Genomic DNA, 22,719 nt, shown 5'->3' with positions numbered 1-22,719 from the left:
ATTAATTTGCCACTTCCATCTTCATGTTCTTGAGCTTGCACAACTTGATTTCTTGTGGTGAATTCTCCAATGTGCCTCTTCTTGGTACATGTGGTGGGATTAACTACAACTTTGTTTTGGCACGTCGTCAGCTTGGGTTCCCCTTAAAGGATAAACCTAATAACATTTTTTTTAGAAGGTGTGTTCTTTCAGGAGGGTAAAGATCCCCAAAACTTGAAGGACGGGATGGTCCGTGCTTGGCGCAAGATTCATAGGAAGGGAAGGAAAGAGCTTGGTACGAAGAATTATATTGCTTTGGAACCCTATACCTCATGGGTGAGGAGGAGAGCTTATGAATACCTTATGCCTTATGAATATCCGAGACCTACACCTATGGTTGTGGCTGGGCCTTCAACCCTCCCTAACCAAGGAGTAGAGGAGTTGAGAGATGAAGACCGTTCGTGTGCTTGGGTTCGTGAGCGAGAGGAGCTACTTCAGCAGCTTAGAGATAAGGATGCGTTGATAGAGTTTCTTGAGCATTAGGTTATCGACGAGCCTGATGATGTGGTGACTTCTCTTCTTCCTCAGTCTTCCAAGTTTTGGAAGAGGAAGTACGATCCACTCGCCAAAGAGAAGGCAGATATGGAGGCAGCCTATGAGAGAGAAGTGAAGAGGCTTCGTGAAGCTTACCTCCAGTCTCGAGAGCTTTGGACGATTGTTTCTAGGGTTCCATAGGATGTTCATTTTCCTTCTCTCTTGTATTGTATTTTGGTTACCAAGACTGTACTTCTTTGGTGTAAATTTTTTTTCCAGATATTATTGATATGATATTTCCATATATGCCTAAATGATTAATATTTTCAATATTTGCAAATAGAACTCTAAAGTTCCTCTGATTAAAATAAAATAAAATCATATGCACAAGCATTGCATGCATCATGTGCATAAGCAAGTTTTGCTCCAGGGCTTCTTGTTCAGTGGTCTAACTCTGTGTTCTTCATTTATTTTGAAGACAAGTTGACGCACTGGTACTACACCAGAGCCAACTCTTCAAGACTAATGGATCACCTAGAGCAAGAGAACAAGGAACTGAAGGAGGAAGTGGAAAGATTGACTGCCCTGATGGAGTCTTTCTTGGCCGCCCAAAGCCAGTCTTCTCCAACGCCTTCAACTCCTCCCTAGAGGACAGTCATTTCTGAGATTGCTTCCTCAGCAGTGCCTGCTGCCAGCGCTCACTTCGCGCCTACTCCTATGCCAACCGGGTTTCCCTGGGGGATGCCCGCTAACTTTGTTCCTGAGGGTCTCGCCCCAACGTTTTCTTCTTTGTCTGCATCTAGCCCGGTCCTTGTTGTGCCACCTCCGGTCGTGCATACTTTGTCGAGAGTAGATAACACCATTTACCACTCTGAGTCATCTGAGGGCCCAGACGTGTATGAGAAGATGGATGCTATGAACGATCACTTCCTTGAGCTTCGCAAGGAACTCAAAACTCTCAGAGGGAAGGACCTCTTTGGCAAATCTGCTGCTGAGCTTTGCCTTGTTCCTAATGTCAAGATTCCTGTCAAATTCAAAGTGCCTGACTTTGAAAAGTATAAAGAAACACTTTCCCACTCAGCCACTTGGTTATGTATGCACGAAATATGTGACTCATACCGACAATGATCAGCTCCTAATCCACTATTTCCAGGACAGCCTATCCGGTGCCGCCCTGAGATGGTACATGGGTTTGGACAGCGTGAACATCCGCTCCTTCAACGACCTTGGCGAAGCCTTCGTCAAGCAATACAAATATAATGTTGATATGGCTCCCAATAGGGACCAACTGAGGGCCATGTCCCAGAAGGACAAGGAAACTTTTAAGGAGTACGCCCAGAGGTGGCGAGAATTGGCCGCACAAATTATGCCTCCGTTGGAAGAGAAAGAAATGACCAAGATCTTTCTGAAGACCTTGAGTTCATTCTATTATGAGCGGATGTTTACTAGCGCTCCTTTTGACTTCACCGAGATGGTGAATATGGGGATGCGTCTAGAGGAAGGAGTCTGGGAAGGGCGCCTGGCTAGAGAAGAAGTCTCTTCTGCCAAACATTATGGGGCCTTTGCCAAGAAGAAAGATGGTGAGGCACATGTTGTGACCTCCCATATAATATCTAGAAGACCTTCTATGAAGAGGAAGACCGTGCGTCCCGCCGGTAATCTGCACCAGGCGGCTCATATAGCACCTGTTTTTAGATAAAATCAACAATATCAACATCATAATCAGAACCAGCAACAACAACATCAACAATATCAGCAACAACAACACCGTCCTCAATAGCAGGCCTACCAGCCTCGAAACAACAATCAGACCAGTACAAGCTATGATAGGAAAATGGTCACTTTTGATCCTATTCCCATGACCTACGCAAAGCTATATCCTTCTTTAATTGAAAGGAAACTGATCACTCCACGTGACCCACCTGCTATACCTACCAACCCTCAGTGGTGGTATAAGCCTGAGCTTCATTATGTTTATCATTCCGGTGCTCCCGGACATGATGTGGGGAACTGATATCCGTTGAAGACCAAGGTTCAAGACCTTGTTAGAACCGGTATATTGTTTTTCAAGGACGTAGGTCCTAACGTGAAGAAGAACCCATTGCCTGAGCATGGGAAATCTGCTGTCAACATGGTCCAGGGTTGCCCTGGTAAATATAAGGTCTGATATGTCAGCCATATCCGACAATCTTTGGTCGAGATGCACTGACTGTTGTGTGAATACAGTCACTATGAGCATGACCATGACAGTTGCCGTGTTTGCATTGTCAATGAGAGGGGATATCGTCAAGTTAGAAAAGACATCCAAGAAATGATGGATCAAGGTGTAATAGAGATACTTCATAATCGTGATGAGGATGATGAAGTTAATGTGATATCACTTGTATTTAGGATACCTGAGCCTGTTGTCATTTGATACGATGGCAGCAAGCAGAAGGCTTCTCCTACTCTCATAATCAAGCTAGTTGGCCCTGTGCCATATTCTTCTGACAAAGTTGTTCCCTATCGTAATAATGTTGTGACATTGGAAGATGGGAAGGAGGTGCCCCTACCCTCTACTTCTGTTGCGAACATTGCTGGTGTCAGCGGTTTGACCCGTAGTGGTCGTGTTTTTTCGGCGCCGCCGAAACCCCAAGCTAACACCAGAAGAGATGATGTTGCTGATAGTGCTACCCGTCCGGTTGGGAATTCTTCTTCTTCTCTGAATCCGGCACATGCTGTTAATAGACCTGCCGCCGCTGTTGCTAAAACTCTTGTCCCTGCTGGCTAGAATGGCATGATGAAAGAGGAATGTGATGAGATGATGAGGCTCATCAAGAGGAGTGAGTACAACGTTGTAGATCAGCTTCTACAAACGCCTTCAAAGATATTTGTGCTATCTTTGTTAATGAACTCTGAGCCACACCGTGAAGCTCTGCAGAAGGTGTTGGACGTGGCATATGTAGATCATGACGTCACAATAGAGCAATTTGATAGTATTGTTGCAAACATTACTGCTTGTAACAATCTGAGTTTTTGTGATGCTGATCTCCCCGAGGAGGGAAGGAACCACAATTTGGCACTTCACTTCTCCATGAATTGCAAGGATGATGCCATGTCTAATGTGTTGGTAGACACTGGATCATCACTGAATGTGTTGCCAAAATCCACTCTCGCCAGACTTTCATACCAGGGGCCTCCCATGAGGCAGAGTGGAGTGGTCGTAAAGGCTTTTGATGGATCCTGCAAGACTGTGATTGGCGAGGTTGAGCTCCCAGTCAAGATAGGACCTAGTGATTTCTATATCACTTTTCAGGTCATGGATATCCACCCTTCATATAGCTGTTTGATGGGCAGACCATGGATTCACGAGGCAGGCGTCGTGACATCCACCCTACACCAAAAGTTGAAGTTCGTTAAGAACAAAAAGTTGGTGGTGGTAGGGGGAGAGAAGGCTCTCTTGGTTAGCCATCTGTCTTCCTTTTCTTATATTGATGCTGAGGACGAAGTTGGGATGCCGTTCCAAGCTTTGTCTATTGCCGAGCCTTCTAAGAAAGAAACTTCTTCATTTGCGTCCTACAATGATGCGAAGTTGGCCATTGAGCATGGCGCAACTACTGGTTTAGGACAAATGATTAAGCTGGAAGACAATAAATCCCGAGCTGGCATAGGGTACTCTTCAGGCACTTTCAACAAGCATGGGCTGTTTCAGAGTGGTGGTTTCATCCATACTATCGAAGACGAGGAAGCTGCTGCTGTTGTGGAAGATGATGCAGAGGAAGATTCTGGCAACTTTGTCATCCCTGGAGGGGTCTGCAATAACTGGGTCGCTGTTGATGTTCCAACAGTTGTCCATAAGTGTCATACCCCGACTTTGGTCCTGATTTTCTTTCCATTTTTTCATTTTTATTTGGCACTTGGCCTAAAATTCATTTGCATACATTCATTCCCAAATCCATTTTTTTTATTGATAGACATTGGTCATTATCTAGCTTCTTGATCATGGTGTTTTTTGATTATAAAATGGATTTTAATTATTTGACTTTTTTTTAATTTTCAATTTGATTTTAATTTCGAATTAAGTTTTATTCCAAATTTCAATTTAATCTTAATTGTTTATTTTACTAATGATTCAAACTCTAATTGATTTTAATTTCCAAATGAATGTTGGAGTTGATATCAAAGTAGTTTTAACGAATTATAGATTAATTTGATTTTAATTTGGTTTATGCTGATTTGTTATTATTATTTAAATTGATATTTAGATTAGTCTTGGATTATTCCTAAAAAATCCATATCCATTTTTATAATCAAATATCCAAATTCCTTGAACCCACAATTAAATCCATTTTTTCCAATCCAATAACCTAACTCTATTTTTAATTCCATATCCAAAATCCATATCCATTGTCATTATCCATTTGGAACCAATTTAAACCATAACCATCCAAATAGTTATACATTCCATACAATCAACTACATTTTCATTCATAACTTTCCATACAAATCAATACAGAACCATTTCCATACAATATCCAAATTACACCAAAGGTATGAGCATTCACTCAACAGTCATGGAATCCTTTCCCGATTATGACCAATAGAATGTTTCTACATTCATTTACAAGTGGGATATTTTCTATGTGTTGCATTTGTCATAACCAGAGAACCATGATTGTTTTTTTGATTTAGCAAACTCGCGTTCCTCTTCATTACAAACTGGTTCAAACTTATTAACACTAAGTGATGGTTCCTTGGTGTCCTCATCAATAGGGATGGCATTATCATTACAAGTAGGCTGTATTTGCTTCAATTGCCAAACATGACCTGCTATGATACATAATTGATGAACGCCTTGCTGCAAGTTGCTCATGGATGAATACTGTTGTCCAAAGGGAAAGACCATTGGCTTCATTGAGGAATATGCAGAGTTGTCATGTACACCATGGATTGCAATAGGACTACTTGAGACTTGCACAACTTTCATTGGATTTCTTGACTTGTCATGGTGAAGAGTTGTCATCGGCCATTGGGACTATTTCGAACTATTTACGCAGTTTCCTGGCAGGTTCTGACTTACAAGCTTGAATTTGCTCTAAAAGGATGTCGAATTGTAGGTGTGCTTGAGGTTTGTCTCGGCTGGTTGTCGGTCTTCCTTGGTTCAAAGTCAGGCTTGTTAGAAACTCTAGTAATGAACGTCGGTCTTGGTTCTTTGTTAAGGTTCGGCTGGCTTGTGCTTTAGTGAGGTGACCATGGTCCTTGCTGTCTCAGCTTTCCTTACATTTCCTTGCTTTTGTTCATGCTCCCTTTGGTTTGATTGGATATGGTTGGTTTCGCTAGAAGAATGTGGTTCACTTGTCATTCAGCTTGATGCAGTTGTTGGCTTCTACTGATTCTGCACAATAGGTCGTGGCGCATACCTTGCCTTGTCTTCTGACTTTGGCTCGGCTCCTTACCATGCTTGCTTCATTAGCTTTTATGCACTAGCGTGGAGTTTGGATTGTGGCTTAATGATGTAAGTTGCAGCTTGGCTCACGGTGCCGGCTGCGGTTGGAAACGTTGTTTGTCTATGCAGTTGTTGTGAGTTGGTTCGAATGCATCGCAACTTCGTTGTTGCTGCTGTGACTTTACCGCTTTGCCGTTGGCTATCGTCGTTTTGAAGTTGTAATTGGTTTTAGCATGGCATTTGGATAGCTGGTGGTGTGTATGTTGTGATTTAAGCTTTGTTGGTGTTCTGCAGTAGCTTGTGTAGCAGCTCTTGTGGTAGCTGTTTTAGCTTGTATTAGCTGGTTTTTGTTGGCTTGCAGTTAATCGTTTATGCCGGCATTGTGGCTTGAGTCTCTGCGTTTTGCTAGCTTGTACTTGAGCTTTGGTGGAAACTTTTGGCTCTTGTGTCTCCGTTGAGTGTTTGGCCACTTGGCTCAAGCTGCACTTCAAATTTCTTCTGGCGCTTCCCGTTTTGGCTTGCAGTTAATCATATGTTGCTATTACAATGATCCTACCGGCACAGCAGAGAAAGTTGTTGACAAAGAGAATATTGGCGGACAAATTACGGCAAAACTGTTAGTTGTGTCGAAGGAAAAACAGAAATTTCTCGAGGCTCATGGTTTGGAACAATGGTGGTCGAGGGATGCGGAACTTCAACAGTGAGCCCCGTCTTCTCATCCTCACCGATCCAGAACCCCTGTGACAACCAAAGCTGCAAAATAATTACCAAGCAGTAAAATTTCAAAGAATTCCCAATTTGGCATCCAGACAAAACAATTGGAGAAAGCATGGTTCAGATTACCTTTCCAAGGCCAAGCATCAAAGAAGGTAGTCCAATTCTGAGCATCAAAAAGACTTCTGGAAATTTTCTTCTTTGAGCTTTTGAGTACCAAATCCGAAAACCCTAATCTGTGAGCATAAAAGGAGAAAAAGAAATCAGTGAGGGACGAAAAAAAAAACTTGGAGGCGAAAATCTCAAACGAAACCCTAAAATCCCAAAATCGAATACCTGGATTGGGAGGCCAACTTCTTCACGCCTTTCACCACCGCCGTGACACTTTGTGAGAATTTTTCCTTTTTCCTTTTATCATTTTCATATTGTTTGTTGATAGAGACTTCGTTGAGATGCGATTGAGAGATTCGTTGAGGGTGATGAGAGTAGAGAGAGTCTCGTCCGCGAGAGAGACGATTGGGTGAGGTTGAGGACGATTGAGTGAGGTTGAGAGCGATTGAGCGAGCTTCACTGAGAGTTTGAAAGGGATTCGTGAGTTTGTAAGAAACGAGTTTGTGAGAGGAGTTCGTGAGAGTGTGAGAGAGATGGGTGAGCGTTGATGAGCGTTTTTTGAGAGAGAGAGGTTTGGTGTTTGGGAGTTTGTGAGAGGAGCTCGTGAGAGTGTGAGAGAGACGAGAGGTTGAAGACGTGAGGTTGAGAGTGTGAGTGAGATTGGGAGAGAATGACTCTGTTACTGTTCCAATTTGTTTTTTATTTAATTCATTTTAAACAGATTAAGTCCTTTTGAAAATATTAAAAAATTTGTTTAAGCTTCCTAAATTTTAGTTAGTAAATGTTTACACATTTTCAATGCATATTCTGTTGAAGAACCCAACAGCCAGGCGGCTGGGTTTTAATTTTTGGTTCCCCATCATTTATTAGGATAGTCCAACAGATTCTTTTTTTTATTAGTTTCTTTATTTTAATTCCTTTTTTAATTTATCTTAGTTTATATATTTAAAGTAACATCAAAATAATAAATAACCATGAGTGGTCTGGTGGAGAAGGGTAGTATCATAGTCTTGAGCGGGGTGGGTTCAATACTCATGTGTAGCATTTTTTTAGTATTTTATTTTTCTTTTAGCATTTTATTTTCTTTTAGTATTTTATTTCTTTTAACATTTTTTTGTTATGTTTATGCTTTATTATTTTCATAGTTTCATTATCATAACATAGATTTGTTGTCTTTTAATTTCATCATTCATTCAAAACCATTTTTAAACTATAAAAATCATATTTTTCTCGATTTAATATCGAGCCCATTTTTCCACACCCTTGTAAGTCGATTGCTTTTTAAGCATCGCCATCAACCTCACATAGCTTACTCTTGGGCTTTCTTACAATGAGCCGGTTCTCTTGCACTTACACTCATATTTCGTATCATTTTGTTGTTTGGGCCCGATTTAATTATTTCATGATTTTTGACAACCCCCATTCATAACAAATGTATCCCTCTCCCATGAAATTTATAATATTTATTCTTTCATTCTTTATTCATCTGTTAATACAAGAATTAAAATGAACATTCGATAACCATTTCAAAGCAAGATCAAAACCTCGATCCAACGTCGAGTAATCATTTTTCAAAACCTAACAGAACCAGCACGTATTCATCCACCCTTTTGTAAGTCGATTGCTTTATGCATCGCCATCAACCTTGTAAGTCGATTGCTTCATGCATCGCCATCTACCCTTATCCCTAACACTTCTCCTTGCTCCACTCGTCAATTCTTGTTCCGATTAGGTAGCACCCATTAGATAGAACCCTTTGTATGATAACATAGGTAGGATTCTCATATCCTTTTGTATGATAACATAGGTAGGTTTCCCATATCCTTTTGTATGATAACATAGGTAGGTTTCCCATATCCTTTTGTATGATAACATAGGTAGGTTTCCCATATCCTTTTGTATGATAACATAGGTAGGTTTCCCATATCCTTTTGTATGATAACATAGTTAGAATTCCCATATTCTTTTGTATGATAACATAGTTAGAATTCCCATATTCTTTGCATGCTAACATTAGGTAAATATTCCCATTTGTAAATCCTAACACTTAAGTACATATTGCATGACAACTCTAGGGCAGAGCTTCCCCCATTCTTTTAGACCTTCCGTGCGTCTCCGATCTCGTGGCATGTAGTCCGTCCTATTGCAAAGAGGTAACTGCCTAAGACTCGATTCAGCGAGCTGCGACACCTACTGCTAGGACGTGAACACATTGCCCACTCTCCTTTGACACAACTAGTGTCCTCCTTTGTAAGTCCATGTTCAGATGGCAATCCCTATGTAGCCGAACTACGGCAACTCTGATTCTCATGTTCAGATGAGATACGTAGGCACAAGATGCGATGTCTTGTCGAGTTTGACTAACAACTAACAACTAATCCTTGTTTGCTTTCGCCCTTGTTGCGATCCTTTCTCTCGCCCTCGTTGCGATCGAGACATTCCCTTTCTCTTGCCCTAGTTGCAATCGAGACCCTTACTCCCGTAGTTAGCTGAACTACGTTTTGCTCTGATTCTCATTCCAGATGAGATACGTAGGCATAAGACGCGATGTCTTAGCGAGCACACTTATCCTTAACCCTTAGGTAGCCGAGCTACGAAGACTCTGATTCTCATATTCAGATGAGATACGTATGCAGTGGATGCGACATCCGTGCGAGTCATTTTCTTTGACCCTTTCTTTTAGTAAATAATACATTAGATAAACACACACCCTTTAGACGAGAACAACAAGAGTGGATCCCGTAGAGTACTACGGATGTGTAGGGGTGCTAATACCTTCCCTTCGCATAATCGACTCCCGAACCCAAGATTTGGTTGCGAGACCTTGTCTTTTCCTTTCCTTTCTCCAGGTTTACTTCGAGCGTTTCCTTTCCCTCCTTTGGGATAAATAACGCACGGTGGAGACTCTTCTGTCATTCCTCTTTCGCCGGTTGTTTTTTCGCATACAGTATTTTTCAGGTTGCGACAATAAGTCAACGTAATGTTCATTTCTGTTTAAAAACCTTTCTCTCATGCCAAAAGGAGAAGTGATGACATTGTTGGCACATAAATACAATGATATTTCATTCAATAAATTCATGTTAAATGTTTGTTTTTTCCAAATTATTTTCACTTTTTTGCTTTTTGCATGAAATTGGTGATCACATAAAACCCTAAAAATAAAATAAAATCAATCTTTTTATCTGCATAATGATTTGCCTTGTTTGAATTCTAAAATCTCTTTTTTTATCCAAAATCATTATGCAGGTTGATCAAACTCATTGAACATAATGATCCAACACCATCTCCCAACTTTGAGTTCCCTGTATTTGAGACCGAAGAAGATGATGTTGAAGAGATTCCAGATGAGATTACCTATCTACTTGAGCACGAAGAGAAGATTATTCAGCCGCATCTTGAGAATCTGGAAATAGTCAACTTGGGGTCTGAGGATTGTGTTCGTGAGCTGAAGATTGGGGCACTCCTGGAAGAATCTTTGAAGAAGGGGTTGATTGAGTTGCTACGAGAATATGTCGACGTCTTTGCCTGGTCATACGAAGACATGCCTAGTCTGGATACTGATATCGTGCAACATTTCCTGCCTTTGAAGCCTGAGTGCGTGCATGTGAAGCAGAAGCTCAGAAGAACTCATCCAGATATGGTAGTGAAGATTAAAGAAGAAGTTCAGAAGCAAATTTATGCGGGGTTTCTGGTGACTTCTACATATCCTCAATGGGTGGCCAATATTGTGCCCGTGCCTAAGAAAGATGGAAAAGTCCGAATGTGTGTGGACTATAGAGACTTGAATAAAGCTAGTTCGAAGGATGATTTTCCTCTACCACACATTAATATGTTGGTAGATAATACATCTATGTTCAATGTCATTTCATTTATGGATGGATTTTCCGGATATAATCAGATCAAAATGGCACCCAAGGATATGGAGAAGACAACATTCATCACACCTTGGGGAACATTCTGTTATCGAGTGATGCCCTTCGGTTTGAAGAACGCCGGAGCCACGTATCAACGAGCTATGACTACCTTGTTTCACGATATGATGCACAAGGAGATCGAAGTATATGTTGATGATATGATTGCAAAGTCGAGAATGGAAATTGAACATGTTGAGCACTTGTTGAAGCTTTTTCAGCGTTTGAGGAAGTATAAGCTTCGTCTGAATCCTAAGAAGTGTACATTTTGAGTCCGTTCCGGCAAGTTATTGGGCTTTATTGTCAGTGAGATAGGTATTGAGGTTGATCCTGCCAAGGTCAAAGCAATACAAGAGATGCCTGCGCCCGAAACTGAAAAGCAAGTCCGAGGTTTTCTTGGCCGCTTGAATTATATTTCCAGATTTATATCCCACATGACTGCCACATGTGCGCCTATATTCAAGATCCTCCGGAAAGATCAACGTCATGATTGGATTGAGGATTGCCAGAAGGCCTTTGATAGTATTAAAGAGTATCTGTCCGAGCCTCCGATTCTGTCTCCGCTTGTGGAAGGGAGACCCTTAATTATGTATCTGACTGTTCTTGAAGACTCTATGGGTTGTGTCCTTGGTCAGCAAAATGAATCAAGGAAGAAAGAATATGCAATCTAATACCTGAGTAAGAAGTTCACTGATTGTGAGTCTCGATACTCAATGCTTGAGAAAACATGATGTGTTTTGGCTTGAGCTGCTAAGCGCTTGCGCCAGTATATGTTGAATCATACGACTTGGTTGATATCCAAAATGGATCCAATCAAGTATATCTTGAGAAGCCTGCTTTAACTGGGAGGATTGCCCATTGGCAGATGTTGTTGTCTGAGTATGATATTGAGTATCGAGCTCAGAAAGCTATTAAAGGTAGTGTCTTGGCTGACCACTTGGCACATCAACCAATTGAGGATTATCAGTCAGTTCAATACGACTTCCCCGATGAGGAGATTCTGTATTTGAAAATGAAAGATTGCGATGAGCCTACGCTCGATGAAGGGCCAGAGCCCGGTTCCTGATGGAGCATGGTGTTTAATGGCGTTGTAAATCAATATGGAAATGGTAATGGGGCAGTGATTATTACTCCTCAGGGCACACCTTTTCCTTTTACAGCGAGGCTAACTTTCAAGTTCACGAATAATATGGCAGAGTATGAGGCATGTGTTATGGGTTTGGAAGAGTGTATTGATCTTAGGATCAAACATCTTGATGTTTATGGTGATTCGGCCCTTGTTGTTAATCAGATTAAGGGTGAATGGGAAACGAATCAGCCTGGCCTCATCCCAAACAGAGATTATGCAAGGAGGATTTCAACTTTCTTTACTGAGGTTGACTTTCATCATATTCCTCGAGATGAGAATCGGATGGCAGATGCACTTGCTACGCTTGCTTCGACGATTATGGTGAAGTTCTGGAATGAAGTCCCCAATATTATTATGATGCGCTTGGATAGACCAGCTCATGTATTTGCAGTAGAAGAAGTAAAAGATTATAAGCCATGGTATTATGACATCAAATGTTTTCTTCAGAGTCAGATTTACCCACCTGGGGCATCTGTCAAAGATAGGAAGACTTTGAGGAGATTATCTGGAAGTTTCTACCTCAATGGTGATGTGTTGTATAAGAGGAATTTTGACATGGCTACTATTGGCTGAAGATGTTGAGAGCAGGCTACTATTGGCTGACAATGGAGTCTGACTGCTGCAAATACGTGAAGAAATGCCACGAGTGTCAGATTTATGCGGATAAGATTCATATTCCCCCGACACTTCTGAATGTGATTTCATCACCATGGCCTTTCTCCATGTGGGGAATCGACATGATTGGCATGATAGAGCCGAAAGCGTCCAATGGTCACAGATTTATTCTCGTAGCAATTGATTACTTCACCAAGTGGGTTGAAGCGGCATCGTAGGCGAATGTGACCAGGAAGGTGGTTGTGAAGTTTATTAGGAATCATCTCATATGCAGTTATGGTGTGCCGAATCAGATCATTACTGATAATGGATCTAACTTGAACAACAAGATGATGAAAGAGCTGTGTAGCGAGTTCAAGATTGCACACCATAATTCTTCTCCTTATAGACCCAAGATGAATGGGACTGTTGAAGCTGCTAATAAGAACATCAAGATGATTATCCAGAAGATGGTTGTTACATACAAAGATTGGCATGAGATGCTGCCATTTGCTTTGCATGGCTATCGTACATCCGTCCGCACTTCAACAGGGGCAACCCCTTTCTCCCTTGTATATGGCATGGAGGTTGTGCTCCCAGTAGAGGTGGAGATCCCATCAATGAGAGTCTTGATGGAAGCCAAGTTGACTGAGGCTAAATGGGTTCAGAGTCGTTATGACCAGCTGAATTTAATAGAAGAGAAGAGATTGACTGCCATGTGCCATGGCCAGTTATATCAGCAAAGGATGAAGAAAGCCTTTGATAAGAAGGTCAAGCCTCGTGTGTTCTGAGAAGGTGACCTTGTGCTCAAGAAAGTCTTGTCCTTCGCTCCCGATTCCAGGGGCAAGTGGACTCCAAACTATGAAGGTCCATATGTTGTTAAGAGAGCCTTTTCAGGAGGTGCTTTGATACTTACGACTATGGATGGGGAGTATTTCACTCGTCTTGTGAATTCATATGCAGTCAACACTACGCCAAAACAGGTTTTTGGCAGCGCCCCTTAGACAGCGCTTTTCTCCAAAAGCGCTGCTACACGGTAAAAAAAAATAAAAATAAGGAAACTGAATACGTAGATGGCTTAAAGCGCTGCTAAATGGATGGTCTTAGACATCACTTTTTAAAAGCGCTGCTAAATGGCCTACCTTAGACAGCACTTTTGAGAAGGTCCACCTTATACAGCGCTTCTCCCAAAAGCGCTGTCTAAGGCCTTAAAATTATTTAAATTAATCACAACAAAAGCGCTGTCTAAGGCCTACCTTATACAGCGCTTTTTAGAAGGTCACCTTAGACAGCGCTTTTGGGAGAAGCGCTGTATAAGGCCTTAAAATTATTTAAATTAATCACAACAAAAGCGCTGTATAAGGCCTACCTTATACAGCGCTTTTGACAAGGTCACCTTATACAGCGCTTCTCCCAAAAGCGCTGTCTAAGGCCTTTTAAATTTTTAAAAAAAGCGCTGTATAAGGCCTACCTTATACAGCGCTTTTAGAAGCGCTGCTATTGACCCCTCCTGTGCCAGCGCTTTCCTTCAAAGCGCTGTCTAAGGCCATTTTAATTTGTGAGCTTAGCCAGCGCTTTTCATAAAAGCGCTGTCTAAGGCCTTATTTACCAAATTTTTTTTTTAGTAAATTATAATATATGAATTCATTCAGTACGTTAAGACCCATTTTGTTTCCCTCGCTCCCACAACCTTCTTCTCACTGCGTTCATACTCGTTGCGTTCATCATCACTGCTTCTCCCAAAACCTCCATTCTTGATTCCTGCGTTCATCACTCACTTCGTTCATCACCGTTTACATTTTTGTAAGTGCATTTTCTGTTCGTTTCATCTTTCTTTATTTAGGGCAGTTTATTAGTGATAAAGGTTTGCTTCTGGGTTGATTCTTTTGTGGTTCATGTGTTAGGGCAGTTGATTCTCTTGTGTTAGGGCAGTTGATTCTTTTGTGTGTTAGGGCAGTTGATTCTTTTGTGGTATGTTAACAAATGTATATATTTTTGATATTAATCACCATGTCAAAGGGAGATGGTTTGTGTTAGCTTCCATTAGGTTTCTATTATACTGATGATGAATTGTAGCAAGTGTTAAATGTGATTGTTAGCATTGGCGTGTAAGTTGGATAGGATTAGATAGAACTGTTAAAGGGAGATGGTGTTGGACTGGTTTGGAAAATATTGCACATTTGAACTACGCTTGTTATTTGCTTGAATGTGTTGGACTGGTTTGGAAAATATTTTGCTAAGTTGGATTGGTATTAAATTGGTTTTTGACAATGCTGAACTAGTTTTGGATTGACATATTACCCTACTTGAATTGCTTGTACTTTAGTTGATTACTTTACTGACTGATTGATACATTGCTTGATCTGTTTAATGTCTAATAAGCTGTTGTTTATTTTATAGGGTGTTCATTTCCTTAGGACTCAATTGAGGACTATTGCTAACAAGCTTTGTTGACATCCACAATTAAAAGGTAGTAACTTATTGCCTCTTCTTCTTTTTTTCATAGAAATGACTTATAATATAAGCAATTATATGATAAACGCGGAAATAAGTTGTTTATTCATATAGGGTGTTAGTCCTCTAAATTATTTCCAATCATTTGACATTCAATCATAATAAATATCCAAATTGTCATGATTTTAATAGCATAACTACAACATAGTTATAGTTACTTCACTTCATAGTTAGTAGAAGAATAGATATATATATATATATATATATATATATATATATATATATATATATATATATATATATATATATATATATATATATATATATATATATATATATATATATATATAATTTATTAGTTTGTAATAATCTTCTTTTTGTGACGCGAAAGTGTTTATCTTAGGAAATTCTTCTTTTATGTTGTTTTGAAATAGTTGCGTGAATAATTTAGGAAAACCATGGATAAAAAATGGATGTCTGCCGATCGATTGTCGAAAGAGTACGAGAATGGGGTATTGGAATTCGTTAAGTTTGCTGTTGAACATGTCAAAGACCCCAGTCGAATGAAATGTCCTTGCTTGGGTTGTTGTTATATGGGTCGGGTTGACGCAGATGGATTGAAATCGCATTTACTGATGCGTGGAATTGATCGAAGTTATACGTGTTGGATATTTCATGGTGAGAAAATTAACGAGAATGTTGAACAGAGGGAGAAAAGTAATACGACCTATGCTTCATACGACAAAGACACGGAAACATACGATTGTGATCGAGTTGAAGAGATTGTAGAAGCACTGGATGAAGATCTTCATGATTGTCCTGAAATGTTTGAGAGGATGGTAAGCGATGCAGAGAAACCGTTGTACAAAGGTTGCACTAAATTCTCAAGACTTTCTGCGGTATTAAAGTTGTACAACTTAAAGGCGGGCAATGGATGGTCGGATAAAAGTTTCACAGAGTTGTTGGCCCTTATGAGAGAAATGCTACCGGATGATAATGTTCTTCCTAATCGAACCTATGAGGCAAAAAAAATGTTGTGCTCTATTGGCATGAGCTATGATAAGATACATGCTTGTCCTAACGATTGCATTTTGTTTCGTAACGAATATGCAATGTTAACTGAGTGCCCTAAATGCGGTTTGTCTCGATATAAGAAAAGATTATCTCCCGCAAAAGTCTTATGGTATTTTCCGATAATTCCGAGATTTAGGCGCATGTTTCGTAGTGAAACCGATGCAAGACATCTTACTTGGCATGCAGATGAAAGAATTATTGATGGAAAGTATCGGCATCCGGCTGATTCACCACAGTGGTCGAAGATTGATAATGATTATCCTGAGTTTGGATCAGAAGCAAGAAACCTTCGATTGGCATTATCTACTGATGGAATGAACCCACATGGTCTTCAAAGTATCTCACATACCACATGGCCTGTGATTCTTATGATTTATAACCTACCTCCGTGGCTATGTATGAAGCGTAAGTACATGATGTTATCTATGTTAATCTCTGGGCCTAAACAACCAGGGAATGACATAGACGTATACTTGACACCTCTGATCGAAGATTTAAAGATTTTGTGGGAGAACGGTGTGGAGGTTTATGATGGATATAGGAAAGAAAGTTTCAATTTGAGGGCGATGTTGTTTGGCACAATTAATGATTTTCCAGCATACGGGAATCTATCTGGGTATAGCATTAAAGGTCAACGTGCGTGTCCTGTTTGTGAAGACGGAACCGATACGATTCGATTGGAACTTTGCCAGAAGAATGTGTTTCTCGGTCATCGTAGATTCTTACATTCTAAACATCACTACCGTGGGTGGAGAAAAGCATTCAATGGAGACACCGAACATCGTAGAGCTCCACCCGCATTGTCAGGTGAACAAGTTTTTGAAAAGGTGAAAGATGTGCGTACTGAGTTTGGCAAGCCTTTTGCACATAAGATTGTGAAAGGTGGGTGGAAGAAAAGGTCGATATTTTTTGAATTGCCATATTGGAAGTCTTTGTACGTGAGACATTTTCTCGATGTTATGCATATTGAAAAAAACGTATTTGAAAGTGTTATCGGTACATTACTCAATATAAAAGGCAAGTCTAAGGATGGCCTTAAAGCAAGGCAGGACATGTTAAAAATGGGAATGAGAACTGAATTAGCACCCGTGAAGAAAGGAAGACGAACATATCTACCACCTGCCGCTTTTACTTTATCTAGAAAGGAGAAAAAAAATTTGTGTAAGTCTCTGAGTGAAGTTAAGGTTCCAGAAGGTTACTCATCTGATATCAGAAGACTTGTTTCTATGAAAGACCTCAAGTTGAAGAATTTGAAGACACATGATTGCCATGTTATAATGGAACATTTTCTACCGATAGGTATACGTTCTATTTTGCCAGAAAAAGTAAGAAGTGCCATAACTAAATTGTGTTTTTTCTTTAGGTCAATTTGTAGTAAGGTGATCGATCCCGAGATCTTACCAACACTACAAAAAGAGATTGTAATTACCTTGTGTGAGCTTGAAATGTATTTTCCTCCGTCTTTTTTTGACATAATGGTTCATTTAGTTGTTCATCTTGTGAAAGAGACACAGTTGTGTGGACCAGCTTATATGAGATGGATGTACCCTGCTGAACGGTATATGAAAATATTAAAAGGGTACGTGAAATCCCGAAGTCGACCAGAGGGTTGTATTGTTGAACGATACATTGTTGAAGAAGCTGTTGAGTTTTGTACTGAATATTTGTCTAACGTTCAATCGATTGGACTCCCTAGAGCTCAGATTTTCGACAAAATGGAAGGTAAAAAATTAATTGGGAATAAAATTGTGACAATATCAAGGGATGAACGGGATCAAGTTCATTTGTATGTTCTGCACAATAATAATGAGGTTGAGCCATATGTTGAAATGCACAAGGATGTACTCCGAAGGTTAAATCCGAACAGAAATGAAAATTGGATAGTTATAGAGCACAATCAAAGTTTCATACAATGGTTGAAGGATCATATTTATTTGAAGCGCTCTTCAGATCCTTCTTCGGTAACAGAAAGGTTGAGATGTTTGGCATATGGTCCAAGTTTGCATGTGTTTTCTCATAGCGCATATTCAATTAATGGATACACATTTTATACCAAAGAACAAGATGATAAGAGTACTATGCAAAATAGTGGTGTCACCGTGCTAGCTGAAGCAATGCATATATCAAGTATGAAGGACTTAAACCCCAAATATGCAAATTTGTCATATTTTGGAGTTATTGAGCACATTTGGGTGTTTGATTACGAGAAGTTTCAGATTCCCATCTTTGGTTGCAAGTGGGTGAATAGTAGTGGCATACGAATGGATAAGTCTGGATTTTTGCAAGTTGATCTTACTAGGGTGGGGTACAAAGATGAACCTTTTATTCTAGCATCTCAAGCTAAACAAGTGTTCTATGTGAATGACCCGAAGAGTACAAAATGGTCTATAGTGCTTTTCTCTAACAAAGTCACTGATGATAGCGGTGTCGATCAATGTGATATTGATGTTGAGAATGAGTCATGCATTAGACGGAATGAGTTGAATAGAAATGATGAAGTTGATGATCTTATACCGGATGAGTCATATATAAGAAACGATCATAATGAGGGAATTTGGATCAATTCATCCGTACGCATTGCTAAGAAACAAGTGATTAATATTCCAACAAAGAAAAGAAAGAGATGTTAGTGACTTAGGTAAATTATCCATGGTTTCTTTATTCTTTTGTTTTCAATTGCTTTGATTATAAGTTATATCTGATAATGCATGATTTCATTATATTTTTGTTTTCAATTGCTTTGATTATAAGTTATATCTGATAATGCATGATTTCTTTATATTTTTGAATCGTGATGAGTTTTAATGCATGTGATTAATGAAAATAGACTTTCTCCACGATTCCGGAGCCAATGGTATACTTTGTTTTTCGATTCGGACAACTTTTTCCCTGATTTTACTGTTGCTGTACTGTTACAAAAAACATGCTTCCACTCGGAATTTGGACGAATCGAGTTCATTTTTGAGTCCTTTGGCCCGTTTGTAGGCTACCATGTAATTTTCGTCCAATTCAATACACTTTGACTTTGACACTTACTTGAATTGTATTCATATTTGCTTAATATTGTGTTTATGTTTTTCTTTATTACAGATGGCTAGTAACGAGGATCACCCACATGGTGATGAGACCGTTGGTGGTGCGGAAAGGGAAATTAAACGTGGAATAACGATTATGAAGAAAGTTATTCGAGATAGAGATCGAGGCGTTTTAATAAAAGTGCATTGGAACGAAGGTGGACAACTAATTGAGCCTAACGGTTCAACATTGACAAGTTTTATTGGTGCATTGGTAAGGAATGAAGTTCCAATTACTTGTGATAATTGGAGAAATAAACAATTGAACGAAGCTAAAGACAAAATATGGAGTGAGATAAAGGTACCATATGTGATGTTATTTGTTTTTAATGACGATTATGTCTTTAAATTAATTGTACTAACGCAATGTGTGTATGTTTTTCGTAGAGGTGTTTCGACATCGAAGAAAACAGAAGAGATCATTGTCTCAAATTGGCCGGAAAGTTACTAAGAGGGTTTAGAACCTTTTTATCAACCACCTTTCTTAGGGATACGGAAGGTACTTTTGTTGATGCAGAGCTTCCATCTAAATATGCAAGTTTGATTTCACCTAAAGAATGGGAAACGTTTAAATCCAAACGAAAAACCCAAGAATTTAAGAGTGTAAGTGAAACAAACCGGCAAAGAGCATCAAGTCCGGCGTATCCCTATAGAAAAGGGCGTGTTGGATATGGACGCTTAGAGCAGTCTATAGTAAGTATCTATAAATTGCATTGATATACTTGTTATATTTGATCATATTTTGTCATGAGTTATATTTGATCATATTATGCTTAATGTGTAGTTAACAAAGGAGAATAGTTCTGAAACATCTCTTCCGGCACATGTTTTGTGGAAGGAAGCCCGTGTCGGTAAGGATGGAAAGATTAAAGAAGACGTTCAACAAATATTTGAGAAATGTGTAAGTATAGCATTATTTAAGACAATAACACTTTGACTTTGACACTTTTGAATCGTCCAATTTCGAACACTTTGACTTTGACACTTACTTAAGACAATAACATTACTATTGTGTGTATGTTCATATGATTTTCAGGAGACTCTATCTCAATCTATAGTTCCATATGAAGACACTGATTGCAGGAGCATACTGAGTCGAGCATTAGATGTTCCCGAGTATTCTGGTCGGGTGAGGGGCAAGGGATTTGGGATCACTCAAAAATCCTTGAATATTAAAAAACAAAAGACTCCTAGCAATAAAGAACTGCAGCAAACTTTGGAAGCATTAAAAGCTGAAGTTCTTGAATTAAGAAAGGAAAGAGAAAGAGATCGAGCAGCGGGTTTTAAAGATACTAGTGACAAAGATAGTATCAATTGTAATTTTCAACCGACTATTCCAGAGGTAATTATATATCTTATTATGAAATTAAATTAGCTTAATTTATTTAATTGTCATATATACACATTAAAAATGTCATATTTATTATTGGTTTTAGGGCATTTCACCTTGTCACCTCTACTTAGCGAGACCGACTTATCGGATGGTTGGCAAGGGGAAAGTTCATAACAATTTGGGTGAATTACTTCACACTAAACCGCTCCCTACTGGATCTTTGAAAGTCTCGGTTGATATTGCTTTGGAGAAGGATGCGTTATTACCACATCCTGACGATGTTTCGGATGCAACTTTATTGGGAGATGCCATAGGTTCATTTGTTGCATGGCCGACAGACCTCATTATCGTAGGATATGAGGTATGCTTAAAACCATTATGAACCTTTAGGTATTCAAATTTTTTACGCGCATTTTACGTACACATTTTTTACATGTTAATGTTAATTAGACTCCCACAAAATCCAAAGCAAAAGATAAGGGGATTGCGCGGGAAATCGAGTCAGTTGCATCGCAAAAAGAGGTACATCACAATTATATGCTATTTAGATTCCTGTTAATTCGTCATCTTACACTTCACCTTACTAATTATATGATATTTAGATTCCTGTTGCTAAGAAGACTGAAATTTCCAAGAGGACCGGGGCTAAAAAGAAAAATCCTTCCAAGTATAGAGCGTGCCTCCATACATATTTAGAAACGACAGATATTTCGGATGGATGTGTTCGTTTAATACCTATGGATGGAGCTATTTTTGGTTTTGAGTATGCAGAGCCATTGGGTAAAGAGGATTTTGATCAAATTTTGTATCATACGCAATTAAGCGTTGGTGTTATCAACACATACATGAGGTATATCCGATCTACTTTGTTTAAATTCTTGAACAAGTTATTTACTCGTTTCATATGAATAGTCTAAATGTTAATGATGTTTTTATATAAGGTATTTATATGACAAATTGATGGGTCCGCGTGGGTTGGAGCAAAGATTCTCATTCTTAAATCCCATGAAAACGAACTTAACCGAAATGATAAGAAAACCAGATGAAGTCAGGACGTATGTAGTCGAGCGCTTTATGGCCGACACAGATAGAGAAAAGTTGTTCTTTTTACCGTTTAATACCGGCGACGGGTTAGTTCTTCAATCTAAATTCATCTGTTATAATTTTTCATATTTTGACGTCGTGTAGAAAGTTTCCATCTAACATTTGTTTTATTACAGTGGACATTGGTTGTTGGTCGCGATAAATCCTTTTAAAGAAATTGTGTATTATTTGGATTCTTTACACAAGGATTGGACAACATACCCTGCTATGAAGACGATAGTTGACACGTAAGTGCAAATAACCCAATATTCGTGTGTATACTTATTTATTTATGTGAATTGTTCTAAATATTCGTTTATATTTCATTATAGCATTATACAAACTGTTCGAGCACAAAGAAAAATTCAAGTACCAAAGAGAAAAGCCAATAACATTACATGGAATAGAGTGGAGGTATATTAATTATCACAATTTTGATTATATTAGTGATGACACATGATAAAACTTAGGATATTTATCCATATTGTTTTTCCATGTGTAGTGTCCTCGACAGCGTAATAATATAGATTGTGGATATTACACGTTGAGGTTTATGAAAGAAACTCTTCTTATGGATCGAACAGATATTCCATCTGATGTATGGATTTCTAACTTATGAGTTATTTTCATATTTAACACATATTTCTCATAATTAAATAGATTTAACTAAATCATACTATGTTATATTATTATGTAGTACTTTGATGAATATAGATGTGCTTATTACTCAAAAGATCAGTTGGATGAAATTAAAGAGGAATTGTGTCAATTCATTATCGAGCTACAGGTTTTGTGAGGTATTGAACTCTTACTTTAATTTTGAATGTGATTTGAATAACTTTGAGTGAATTCCATTTGCTTACTACAATCTTTATTTGGTGTTGTTTCAGGTTATATATCATATTTAGAAGATAGAACTAGAATGTGTTGAAATACATTTTGATTAGCATTTTTGGAGGTTATTAGAAATGTGTAGATTTTTTGTAAAGGCAAACATTTTCAAGTATATATATAAATACTCAAAAAACTGCTGAAATTAGAAGTATATTGTGTTGAACTATAATGTGTTTATAATGCATATAGATTTTCAAGTATATGTGCATATTCAGAAGATAGAACTACAATGTGTTGAACTATAAGGTGCATATAGATTGGATTCAAGCTCCAATTTATGAAAATCTGCTGAAATTTGCAATTTACAGGTGCTAAATAATGTGGTGAAAACGTATAAAAAGATCCTCCAAAATTTGGAGTCTTAGACAGCGCTTCTAGGCAAAAAGCGCTGGTAAAGGCATTTTAATTTT

At 38.9% G+C, this 22,719-nt stretch overlaps 1 protein-coding gene across 1 annotated transcript; it reads left to right on the top strand.

Annotated features, from left to right (window-relative positions):
• The first annotated feature begins 14,659 nt into the window (after positions 1–14,659).
• On the top strand, positions 14,660–22,226 carry LOC127097155 (uncharacterized). Its single transcript, XM_051035665.1, has 13 exons — positions 14,660–14,867; positions 19,016–19,300; positions 19,387–19,692; positions 19,784–19,900; positions 20,036–20,341; positions 20,436–20,693; positions 20,783–20,854; positions 20,935–21,182; positions 21,274–21,462; positions 21,553–21,663; positions 21,748–21,829; positions 21,918–22,013; positions 22,113–22,226. The coding sequence occupies exons 2-13, from the start codon at positions 19,016–19,018 to the stop codon at positions 22,209–22,211; spliced, it is 2,169 nt and encodes a 722-aa protein (XP_050891622.1). The 5' UTR covers positions 14,660–14,867; the 3' UTR covers positions 22,212–22,226.
• Positions 22,227–22,719: the final 493 nt, after the last annotated feature.

The sequence above is a fragment of the Lathyrus oleraceus genome, chromosome 6 (genome assembly GCF_024323335.1).
Source record: "Lathyrus oleraceus cultivar Zhongwan6 chromosome 6, CAAS_Psat_ZW6_1.0, whole genome shotgun sequence".
Lineage (NCBI taxonomy): Eukaryota > Viridiplantae > Streptophyta > Magnoliopsida > Fabales > Fabaceae > Lathyrus > Lathyrus oleraceus.
Note: the sequence above shows the minus strand (reverse complement) of the source record. Positions and strands in the feature narration are given on the sequence as shown.